At 45.5% G+C, this 12,453-nt stretch overlaps 1 protein-coding gene across 1 annotated transcript; it reads right to left on the reverse strand.

Annotated features, from left to right (window-relative positions):
• Nucleotides 1-1,581: 1,581 nt before the first annotated feature.
• On the reverse strand, nucleotides 1,582-3,890 carry zgc:110222 (uncharacterized protein LOC550336 homolog). The gene is made up of 3 exons (XM_053338620.1): nucleotides 3,869-3,890; nucleotides 2,185-2,604; nucleotides 1,582-1,880 (listed from the first exon to the last, which is right to left on the reverse strand). The coding sequence occupies exons 2-3, from the start codon at nucleotides 2,561-2,563 to the stop codon at nucleotides 1,672-1,674; spliced, it is 588 nt and encodes a 195-aa protein (XP_053194595.1). The 5' UTR covers nucleotides 2,564-2,604; nucleotides 3,869-3,890; the 3' UTR covers nucleotides 1,582-1,671.
• Between the last annotated feature and the right edge of the window lie 8,563 nt (nucleotides 3,891-12,453).

Below are 12,453 nucleotides of genomic sequence, written 5' to 3' on the forward strand. Positions count from 1 at the left end.
ATGTTTTTATTAATATTATCAGAACCCCCCCCCCCCCATCCCAACCCCCCCACCACAGTCTGTAGACCTGTTACTGACCCATAGGGGGCGACACCACAGACAGTCTGTAGACCTGTTACTGACCCATAGGGGGCGACACCACAGACAGTCTGTAGACCTGTTACTGACCCATAGGGGGCGACACCGCAGACAGTCTGTAGACCTGTTACTGACCCATAGGGGGCGACACCACAGACAGTCTGTAGACCTGTTACTGACCCATAGGGGGCGACACCAGACAGTAGACCTGTTACTGACCCATAGGGAGTGACACCACAGACAGTCTGTAGACCTGTTACTGACCCATAGGGGGCGACACCACAGACAGTAGACCTGTTACTGACCCATAGGGGGCGACACCACAGACGGTTTGTAGACCTGTTACTGACCCATAGGGGGCCACACCACAGACAGTCTGTAGACCTGTTACTGACCCATAGGGGGCGACACCACAGACAGTCTGTAGACCTGTTACTGACCCATAGGGGGCGACACCACAGACAGTCTGTAGACCTGTTACTGACCCATAGGGGGCCACACCGCAGACAGTCTGTAGACCTGTTACTGACCCATAGGGGGCGACACCACAGACAGTCTGTAGACCTGTTACTGACCCATAGGGGGCGACACCAGACAGTAGACCTGTTACTGACCCATAGGGAGTGACACCACAGACAGTCTGTAGACCTGTTACTGACCCATAGGGGGCGACACCACAGACAGTAGACCTGTTACTGACCCATAGGGGGCGACACCACAGACGGTTTGTAGACCTGTTACTGACCCATAGGGGGCCACACCACAGACAGTCTGTAGACCTGTTACTGACCCATAGGGGGCGACACCACAGACAGTCTGTAGACCTGTTACTGACCCATAGGGGGCGACACCACAGACAGTCTGTAGACCTGTTACTGACCCATAGGGGGCGACACCACAGACAGTCTGTAGACCTGTTACTGACCCATAGGGGGCCACACCGCAGACAGTAGACCTGTTACTGATCCATAGGGGGCGACACCACAGACAGTCTGTAGACCTGTTACTGATCCATAGGGGGCGACACCACAGACAGTCTGTAGACCTGTTACTGATCCATAGGGGGCGACACCACAGACAGTAGACCTGTTACTGACCCATAGGGGGCGACACCACAGACAGTAGACCTGTTACTGATCCATAGGGGGCGACACCACAGACAGTAGACCTGTTACTGATCCATAGGGGGCGACACCACAGACAGTCAGTAGACCTGTTACTGATCCATAGGGGGCGACACCACAGACAGTCTGTAGACCTGTTACTGACCCATAGGGGGCGACACCACAGACAGTCTGTAGACCTGTTGCTGACCCATAGGGGGCGACACCACAGACAGTCTGTAGACCTGTTACTGACCCATAGGGGGCCACACCACAGACAGTAGACCTGTTACTGACCCATAGGGGGCGACACCACAGACAGTCAGTAGACCTGTTACTGATCCATAGGGGGCGACACCACAGACAGTCTGTAGACCTGTTACTGACCCATAGGGGGCGACACCACAGTCTGGTTCAGAGTCTTTTTGATTTGTTGTTGATGTCTGTGTTTTTGTCGTCATGGTAACAGTTGATGTCTGTGTTTTTGTCGTCATGGCAACAGTTCGGCGGGGATCTCCACGGTCCAGAGGTCGCGACCCCCGTGGCTGCTGATTGGCTCCCTCAGCCAGCGCGGGTTGGACAGGTGAGTCAGGTGTTTCTGCTCTAGACCAATCAGAACAGCCGAGCGCTCCAGAGGCTGAAGCTCCGCCTCCGACAGGTGGGCGGGACAAAGCCAGGTCGGACCCACGTCCACCAATCCTGGAAGAGATCACAAGCTGCATTCAGGGACTCCTCAGAAACTCAGGAAATAACAGTTTCGTTCATTATCTTTTAGTTTCGTTTCTAAATCCTTTAAATAAAATAAATACATAAACATATCTGATTATATACATTTATCATCATATGTCATAAAGAATATATATCACAGCTTTTAGTTTGTCCTTTAAGTTAAATCATTTATATTTATGACTCATTTATTTATATTAAGCATGTTTGATCCTTCACAATAAAAGCCTGAGATGTGATCACAGATAATCAATAAGTTCAGTAATTGATTGATTACCTGCCACCACTCCGCGGCCGAACCTCTCTCCGGACTCCAGGAGCGCTTCAATCTGAGCCCGGTTCATCCCGAGCGGTCCGCTAAGCACCGTCCGCCACTCCTCCCCCTCCCAGTCCCGCCGGGCGATGTGGATCCCCAGAGTCTGGTTCTGCATCGGGTCCAGCAGCGGCCTCCAGCGGCTCTCCACAGTCTTCACTCCGTCCAGAACCAGACCGGCAAACGGCTGCCGGAACGAGAGGCAGCGGACCGACACCGACTGGACCGGCACTGAGCCAACCGGTACCGACTGGACCGGCACCGACTGGACCGGCACTGACTGGACCGGCACCGACTGGACCGGCACTGACTGGACCGGCACCGACTGGACCGGCACCGACATGTCTGAGAAACAAAGGCTCCTCTGATCAGCTGAGGAAACGCCTGAAAAGAACAATGAAAATAACTATAAAGTTAATTTACTAATTCAGACACGATGTAACCATGTAATATAAATATATAATATAATTAATATGAATATAAATATAAATGTATATATTATAACTATTAGTGGTTATAATGGAGCAGTGTGAAGTGAGCTCAGTGCTCAGCATGTGTTCATATAGTCTTCCTGCTGCTGTCACCCAGGGGTTAACCCTGACCTCTGACCTCTGACCCTACGTCACCCAGGGGTTAACCTTGACCTCTGACCCTACGTCACCCAGGAGTTAACCCTGACCTCTGACCCCTGACCCTACGTCACCCAGGGGTTAACCCTGACCTCTGACCCTACGTCACCCAGGGGTTAACCCTGACCTCTGACCCCTGACCCTACATCACACAGGGGTTAACCCTGACCTCTGACCCTACGTCACCCAGGGGTTAACCTTGACCTCTGACCCTACGTCACCCAGGGGTTAACCCTGACCTCTGACCCCTGACCCTACATCACACAGGGGTTAACCCTGACCTCTGACCCTACGTCACCCAGGGGTTAACCCTGACCTCTGACCTCTGACCCTACGTCACCCAGGGGTTAACCCTGACCTCTGACCCTACGTCACGTCTTCTCTTATAAACTAGTAATGATGTTTAAGGTGAAAGTTCAGATATTTGTGTGAATTCTTCCATCAGAGCTGATCACAGTGATCCATGAAACACTACAGACTGTATTTATATACTCAACAATAAAATATAACAACAGGAAATAAAATGAATTCTTTCAGAGGATCAAAGTAAGATAAACATCCATATATATCTAGGACTGATACCAGACCAGTAATAGGTAAAGAAGATCTATACCTGTTCGAGATCCTATCACTTGCATCTTAGAAAGCCATTACAAGAAGTTGGCTGAGAACGGACCCACCTGGACTGAACCACTGGCTGCAGCCCTCAAATCAAAACAGAGCTGGACGCTGTAAGATGGACAAAATGGCATCTCTATGTGACAAAGTAGTGCTTATCCCCCCCCCTATGTTTTTGTATTTTTGTATCTGTTTTTATTGACTGGAAAAAATAAGTTTAAAAAAAAAAAACTAAGATAAACACTCACAGAGCAGCAGGGCTTTCTGTTTCATAGGTTTAAAGCATCAAAATAAAGGTGCAGCTCCTTCAAAATAAAGGTGCAGCTCCTTCAAAATAAAGGTGAAGTGTGGACATGCATATTCATTACTGTCCATGTTACATTTAAGACTTAAAAACTCACCTCAAGTATAAATGTTGTTTATTGTTTTTGTCTTCAGGAAATAATCTCCGTCTGCTTCCGGTTAACACACAAAATAAAGTTCAACATTAAGTCACAGCTCAGTAGTCTAGATGTATAATATGTTCCCTCTCTCTTTCTCTATTCTTTAAAATAAAATCACTTCTTTATCAATATGTATGGATTATTCCAAACTGTGTTAATAAATCAGTTTCCAATAATAAAGGAGTTGCTGGTGAAATGTAATCTCATATCACATATGAATATAAATGTAACACCAGGGTTAGTTAGTTTATACTGAATAAACGTTTTAACCTCGTTAGCTTCATGGTTTCATTCATGAGGTTAAAGTTGATGCTTCTTCTTCTACTGACTAAACTAAATCACCTTATTAATATAATCAGAGTATGAACATGTTTACCGACCGAGATGAAGCTGAGACGCGCTGCTGTTCATAACTTCCGCTTCTTCTTCTTCTTCTTCTTTGGTGTTTTCTGGCAGTTTACTTCCTGCGTGTCTCATTACTGCCACCACGTGGCCAGACGCTGCTCCTACATCAGTCCTCTGAACATCATCATGATCTAATCTGAGCCTCAGAACACAAACATGGAAATAAAATGCTTCTTCTTTTCATTTTTATTCAGCTGATACACATTTAATAGTTTGACCTGAGTTTATTAAATATCAGTATTAAAACATATATAACCTCACTATCAACCAATGGGAAGCCTTCATTAAAAGCCTTCAATGCTTGGAGCCAATGACTGTCAGTGTTACACTGCTAAAGGACACAGAGGTGATGACCTCACCTGCATTTAATAGAAGAACAGCTGACTTTATGTCTCCTAGCAACACGAACAGTTACATCATCTCATAGAATCATTAGTTTCTTGTGTTAATTAGAGATAGATAGTAAAGGAGCTGCTCATCATGTGTTGGTAGGCTGTGAATATTGAGACGCAGTAATGAACTAATATGAGACTTTGTTGTGTTTAGATGTAAAGAGTAGGGTTAGATTAGAGTTTATGACAAGACATTAATATCACATTCAACTTTCTTTATTACGATTCAAATCAAATGTGTTACACAATATTATCAGTTATGATGTTCAACAGGTAGGAGGCTCCTCTCTGCTCCTCTCTGCTCCTCACTGCTGCTCTCTGCTGCTCACTGCTCCTCACTGCTGCTCACTGCTCCTCTCTGCTCCTCACTGCTCCCCTCTGCTCCTCTCTGCTGCCCTCTGCTCCTCCTACAGAGACACTGAGGAACCAGACCAGCAGAACGTAAACCCAGCACACAGAGGTTCAGTGAATGTGGTGTTGAAGGTGTGGAGGTGGATCAGTGTGTCAGAGGAGACTCTGTAGAAGGACAGAGTGCCAGCAGGACAGTCCACATACACTGCTACTCTGTTAGAGACAGAGGAGAAGGAGGAGGAGATGATGGAGAAGAAGGAGGAGGAGGAGATGGATGTATAGTTGTTATTGTGACGGACAGAGTAACGACCACCAGCAGAGCAGCTCAGACTCCAGGACTGAGCATTCCTTCCAAACCAACAGTCATCACTGTTTCCTTTCCTTCTGATTCTTCTGTAACTCACTGATATATAAACGCTTCGTCTCCACTCGATCTCCCAGTAACAGCGACCAGTCAGAACATTTCTACACAGCAGCTGAGACCAGTAGTCAAATCTGTCTGGATGATCAGGATATGACTGATTCTCCCACACACGTGTCACCGTCCTGTTGTTATCAGACAGTTTGAGGTTTCTGTTCATTGTGTTTGGATCCAGTTCCAGTTCACAGGCATCTGATGGAGAGAACGAGACACAATACAGCTGCAGTTTATCATCTGTTGATTTATGAACTACTTTACTGAAACCATTCAAACTTAAAGCGTCTCCATGACGACTGTGTTGGCCTCATACCAGCAGACAGAAGCAGGTGTGCACACAGTCACACAGCCTGATAACAAAGGCTGCATCTCAACTCTCTTATTTCATATTTCCTCCTCCATCCTGCCTGAACAGGAAGTTGTTCTGGTCCTCCATTTAACGTTGGTCCCAAGTCTTTCTACAGTATTTCTGCTCTGAGGAAACGTGAGAGCAGCCTTCACTCAAGTCTTTTAGCGGCTCACACGCCTCCTTATTTATTGATGAGCTGCTGCAGCTGATCACACTGATCTGATTCATCACAACATCTCTGCTGTTTCATACTGAAGTGGAGACACATTACACATTCAGCTCAACTCAATCATATTTACATTTCATCTCCTGTGATTGGTTGTTGATGAGGTCACTGTTCATATCTCTGATGGTTGGTTATTGGTCTCTGACCTCAAGGGAGGCAACACCTAATTATTCATTCATATTCATGTTTTTATTGATTTTTAATGATTATCTTTGATAACTATTACTTATTGCTGATAATCAAGCCTGCTCCTACTGAGTCCCAACAACTGAGACATCACTGAGGAAGACCATGAGATGTGACTGAAAGCTTTGGACATACAGAGTAAGTGAACCTTTAACAGTTCAGTTAGAACATGAACAGTCAACATGACAGTGATATTCAGTAATATTCATGTTTGTTCATCAGGTTTGGTGTAAAGTGAAGGTCTTTGCACATCAAGTCTGTTACTTTCATCTCAAACTGTCGTCTGTTACAAACACATTTTAGTCCAAATGCTCCAAACAGCTGAAGTCAGTATGAATGAATGAACTTTATCTGCAGGAGAGACATGAGGGACATTTTGGAGCAGGTAGCGCCACCATGTGGACATTTATAAAACATTTCTCTTTTAACTCCTGAACTGTGACCAACAGAAGGAAATTTCTGTTTCATGGATTCATTGGTTCAAGATAAATGTCAGTTTAGGCCACGCCCATTTCTGACTAAAACACATTTTCCATCATTTTGAACTTTTTTCACTTCTTTTACATATTTCATCCAGTTTTTCTCAAAGTTCTCATGAATCAAACTGAAAACACACTCACACTTCCTCAGACCAGGTTTCAGTCTCTGCAGTCCACCATGGTCCATCCTGGAGGAAGAGACAAAGACACAATCAGCTTCATACACCTTCACTCATATCCACCATTAAACATGAACCACAGTCCCTCAGTTAGTCAGAGTGTCTGTCCATCTGTCCATACCTGAGAGTGTCCACCTGTCCATACCTGAGAGTGTCCCCCTGTCTGTCCATCCCTGAGTGTCCACCTGTCCATACCTGAGAGTGTCCATCTGTCTGTCCATACCTGGGAGTGTCCATTTGTCTGTCCATACCTGAGAGTGTCCACCTGTCTGTCCATACCTGAGAGTGTCCACCTGTCTGTCCATACCTGAGAGTGTCCACCTGTCCATACCTGAGAGTGTCCACCTGTCTATACCTGAGAGTGTCCACCTGTCTGTCCATACCTGAGAGTGTCTCCCTGTCTGTCCATACCTGAGAGTGTCCACCTGTCCATACCTGACATTGTCCACCTGTCTGTCCATACCTGAGAGTGTCCATTTGTCTGTCCATACCTGAGAGTGTCCACCTGTCTGTCTATACCTGAGAGTGTCCATCTGTCTGTCCATACCTGAGGGTGTCCACCTGTCTGTCCATACCTGAGAGTGTCCAGTCTCCAGTGTGGATCCTCCAGTCCAGCAGACAGGATCTTCTCTCCTGAGTCTCCTGGATGATTGTAGCTCAGGTCCAGCTCTCTCAGATGGGAGGGGTTGGCACTCAGAGCTGAGGCCAGAGAAGCACAGCCTTCCTCTGTGATCAGACATCCTGACAGACTGAACACACACAACACTTCATCTAATGAGCTTAAAAACATTCTCAACTCAATAAACAGGATTTTGTCTTCGAGGCCTTTATGTTCACACTCAGCGCCACCTGCTGTATGTTTAGGTTAGTAGGAGAAGGTTAGGGTTACCACCTGTTGCTGCTGGAGGCTGAATTACTGAAGCTCAGAGTTTAATCTGATGCCATTCAGTTTTAACTGTGGCAGAAGAAATGTCTTTAAAGTTAAATATTATTTGACAACATTTGTAAAGACAGTGAGAAGATTTAATAGAAATGTTATGATTGACTGGGGAAAACAAAATATTACTTCATATACATAATCATAAAAAACTGACCTGAGAGTTTCCAGTCCACAGTGTGGACTCTCCAGTCCAGCAGAAAGCTGCTTCACTCCTGAATCCTGCAGGTTGTTGTTACTCAGGTCCAGATCTCTCAGACTAGAGGACTGGGAGCTGAGAACTGAGGACAGAGCTGCACAGCTTCTCTCTGAGAGGTTACAGTCAGTCAACCTGGAGAAGAATCAGCAGAACAAAAGAAAACTATTGTAAATATGACTTGAGCAAAGATTAATCTGGATAGTTCTGTGTACTTACAGAGCTTTGTTGGAGGCTTTGACCACTGGCAGCAGCCTCAGAAGAGCCTCCTCTGAAGCAGAGTATTTCTTCAGGTCAAACACGTCCAGATCTTTTTCTGATGACAGTAAGATGAAGACCAGAGCTGACCACTGAGCAGGAGACAGTTTATCTGTGGAGAGACTTCCTGATCTCAGGTACTGTTGGATCTCCTCCACTAGAGAACGATCATTCAGTTCATTCAGACAGTGGAACAGATTGATGCTTCTCTCTGCAGACACATTCTCACTGATCTTCTTCTTGATGTACTTAACTGTTTTCTGATTGGTCTGTGAGCTACTTTCTGTCTGTGTCAGCAGACCTTGTAGGAGAGTCTGATTGGTCTGCAGTGAAAGACCCAGGAGGAAGCGGAGGAACAAGTCCAGGTGTCCATTTGGACTCTTTAAGGCCTCGTCCACAGCACTCTGGTAGAAACGTGTTGATTTGTCTTTAAAGACTTTAGACCACTTGGATTTTGTTTGTTCTTCTGCCAGCAGATTGACTCCAGACTTGATGAATGTCAGATGGACATGAAGAGCAGCCAGAAACTCCTGAAGGCTCAGATGGACGAAGCAGAACACCTTGTCCTGGTACAGCCCTCTCTCCTCTTTAAAGACCTCTGTGAACACTCCTGAGTACACTGAGGCTGCTCTGATATCGATGCCACACTCTGTCAGGTCTGATTCATAGAAGATCAGGTTGCCTTTCTGCAGCTGCTGAAAAGCCAGTTTTCCCAGAGACTCAATCATCTTCCTGCTCTCTGGACTCCAGTGTGGATCTGTCTCAGCTCCTCCATCATACTTGATGTTCTTCAGTTTGGACTGAACCACCAGGAAGTGGATATACATCTCAGTCAGGGTCTTGGGCAGCTCTCCTCCCTCTCTGCTTTTCAACACATCCTCCAGAACTGTAGCAGTGATCCAGCAGAAGACTGGGATGTGGCACATGATGTGGAGGCTTCGTGATGTCTTGATATGGGAGATGATGGTGCTGGCCTGCTCCTCATCTCTGAATCTCTTCCTGAAGTACTCCTCCTTCTGTGGGTCAGTGAACCCTCTGACCTCTGTCACCATGCCGACACACTCTGGAGGGATCTGATTGGCTGCTGCAGGTCGTGTGGTTATCCAGAGGCGAGCAGAGGGAAGCAGTTTCCCCCTGATGAGGTTTGTCAGCAGCACATCCACTGAGGTGGACTCTGTAACATCAGTCAGGATCTCAGTGTTGTGGAAGTCCAGAGGAAGTCGACACTCATCCAGACCGTCAAAGATGAACACAACCTGGAACTCTTCAAACCTGCAGATTCCTGCTTCTTTGGTTTCAGTAAAGAAGTGATGAACAAGTTCCACCAAGCTGTACTTTTTCTCTTTCAGCACATTCAGCTCTCTGAAAGTGAATGGAAATGTGAAGTGTATGTCCTGGTTGGCTTTGTCTTCAGCCCAGTCCAGAGTGAACTTCTGTGTTAAGACTGTTTTCCCAATGCCAGCCACTCCCTTTGTCATCACTGTTCTGATTGGTTCATCTCTTCCAGGTGAGGCTTTAAAGATGTCTTCTTGTCTGATTGTTGTTTCTGGTCTGTCTGGTTTCCTGGATGCTGTTTCAATCTGTCTGACCTCATGTTCATCATTGACCTCTGCAGTCCCTCCCTCTGTGATGTAGAGCGGTGTGTAGATCTGATTCAGAAGGGTTGGGTTTCCTGCTTTAGCGATCCCCTCAAACAGACACTGGAACTTCTTCTCCAGGTTAGACTTGAGTTTACGTCGACACTTTGCAGCATGAGCTCCTGAATGAATAAACAACAAATGAAATCAGTGAGTGGATCCAACAGAAAGTCTAGAAATCTGAACATGTAAGTGTGTCTATGTAGTTTTTCCTCCTCCATCAGTTTTATTCAGCTCATCAGTGGAGGACAAACAGCCTCTGATCTGATGCAGATGTGTGCAGCATATTAACAGCAGAGTTTGAAATATAAACCTCTCCCATGTTGCCTCCATTTCCTCTCCATCATTTTAGGTTAGGTTTCTTTGTCTCCTGGGAGAAATTTGTCTCAGACTGGGCAGTGCTACATATAATAGTATTAAAAAAACATAATACATACTTATATATACATACATACATACACACCCCTGTACGTACTGCATGCATACCCAAATACATACCTGCATGCAACAATATACAAAAACAAACCTCACATCATACAGAGTTACCTCCTTTGTTCTTGTTTATCCTCCATCAACCACTTGTTAAGGAGCTTGATTGAGAGAGGGATGAACGAGTATTTAAAGCAATTGTGTTTGCACAGAGGAACCCTGTACTTCCTCCCTGAGTTCAATATTTCATATTCTGAAACAGTACATGTGATGTGTTGGACAGAATGTAATTTGCCTGCCTGATGGTGGCCTGCTCAAACAGATCTAGTGGAGTGAGTAGGGCAGAGTTTCCCTTCACCAGGTTATGGATCTGAGATTTAGATTTGACTGTAAGGTTTCCAAACCAGCAGGTGGCACTGTACCCAAGTATGGACTTAATAGTTGCATTATAAAAAATCATCATCATATTTCTACACACTAATCCACAGCAACTTCATGGCTACCTGGTTGTTTGTGAGCAAACTGAGAATAACAGTATCGTCTGAAAATGTAACTACATATTGATTAGAGTTACAGTTATACTGGAGAGGACAGAATTGAATTTCATCCGCTGTAACCGGTTCAAGATTGATTAAAAAGCGGTTCAATTCCAGCTAAACTATTTTTTTCAGGAGAATGTGTGACTAGATTGAATAAAAAGCAGAACTAAAATCAATGAAAAACCTGCAGGACTTTCTAGGTGCTTCAGAGCCAGGTGCATTGGTGTTGAAATGGCATCGCTTGTGCCACGGTTTTTTGAATATGCAAGTTAAAAAAAGATCAAGGGATGACTCCAACTCTGTGCATAGCAAATCTAAATCTGTTAAAATCCTCTTACTGCTCTGCAGACGCTCAGCCAGCTCCTCCTGCTTCATTCTCCTCAGGAAGTGCACTGTGATCTTCAGAAATGCGTCTCTGCTGCTCCTCCTCTGCTCTTCCTCCTCACCGTCCAACACCTCCTCATCCCCACTCTGACTCTCTAAGCATTCTGGGTCATCCGGACTCAGACCCCTCTGGACTCTCTTCAGCTCGTTCTTCACAAAAGTGAGGATGTTCTCCTCCAGCAGCTGGAACAGAAAGATAAAGTGAACATTTCATTTAAACTGGTAGAACACAACATATGATTCATGTGTCAGTCTGAAGGCCTGCTGGTCTAAACAGAGCAGCATGGACACTGTTAGGACCTGAATGCTACTTTACTATTTCATCTGTGGTTGATGGAGTTAATAGTAAAAGGTGTGTTTGTACATGTACACACCATAAATATGGACTTCAGCTGTGTTTGATGCTGCTGTGCAGACTGATCACTGGGAACCTCTGAGCTCTGCTGCTGAACTCTGTGGAGAAAACATCACGTTTAAGGACATTTAATGACTCAAATCTGCACTCAGCTTATTAAAGATGTTGGAAAAAGACAGCCATGAAGTTGGTGGTGTTGAAAATAGGTGAAAATGTCTCAGCTGTTATAGACATTTAAGACAAATGTATTCAAAGGAGTGGGAAAGTTGAACACCAAGCAGATTAGTCTGTACATAGACCCAAAAGTGAAACCTGTAGCCCAGCCACTCCGACACATACCGTACAATCTCAGGGAGGCTGTAGAGAAAAAGATACAAGATCTGACAGACATGGACATTATAGAGCGTGTCGAGGGCCCCACCCCGTGGTTGACCCAGTAGTGGTGCTCCCAAAGCCTGACAAGGATATCAGGATGTGCCTAGATATGAGAAGAGCTAATGAGGCAATCGTGAGGGAACGTTACCCTATTCCTACTGTGGATGAAATACTCAAGGCATGAATGGCTCAGCCATATTCAGTAAGCTGGATCTGAAATGGGGATATCATCCGTTAGAACTGACACCAGAGTTGTGGGAGATAACAACATTTGCAGTGCACAACGGAGTATACAGATACAAGAGACTGATATTCGGGGTATCATCAGCCAGCGAGCAATACCAGCACGTTCAACTTTGGACTGGAACAGAAACAAGCATTTCAAGCTTTAAAGGATGAGCTAGTCAGAGCTGGTACCCTAGCCTACTTTGATAAAGAAGCACCAACA

Source organism: Scomber japonicus, chromosome 2 (genome assembly GCF_027409825.1).
Source record: "Scomber japonicus isolate fScoJap1 chromosome 2, fScoJap1.pri, whole genome shotgun sequence".
Taxonomy (NCBI): domain Eukaryota; kingdom Metazoa; phylum Chordata; class Actinopteri; order Scombriformes; family Scombridae; genus Scomber; species Scomber japonicus.

Excerpts from the sequence above, each read along its gene's own strand:
- zgc:110222 (XM_053338620.1), bottom strand. The coding sequence starts at position 2,563 with ATGTCGGTGCCGGTCCAGTCGGTGCCGGTCCAGTCAGTGCCGGTCCAG. Across the intron at positions 1,881-2,184 it reads CGGCCGCGGAGTGGTGGCAG|GATTGGTGGACGTGGGTCCG; the intron begins GTAATCAATCAA and ends GATCTCTTCCAG.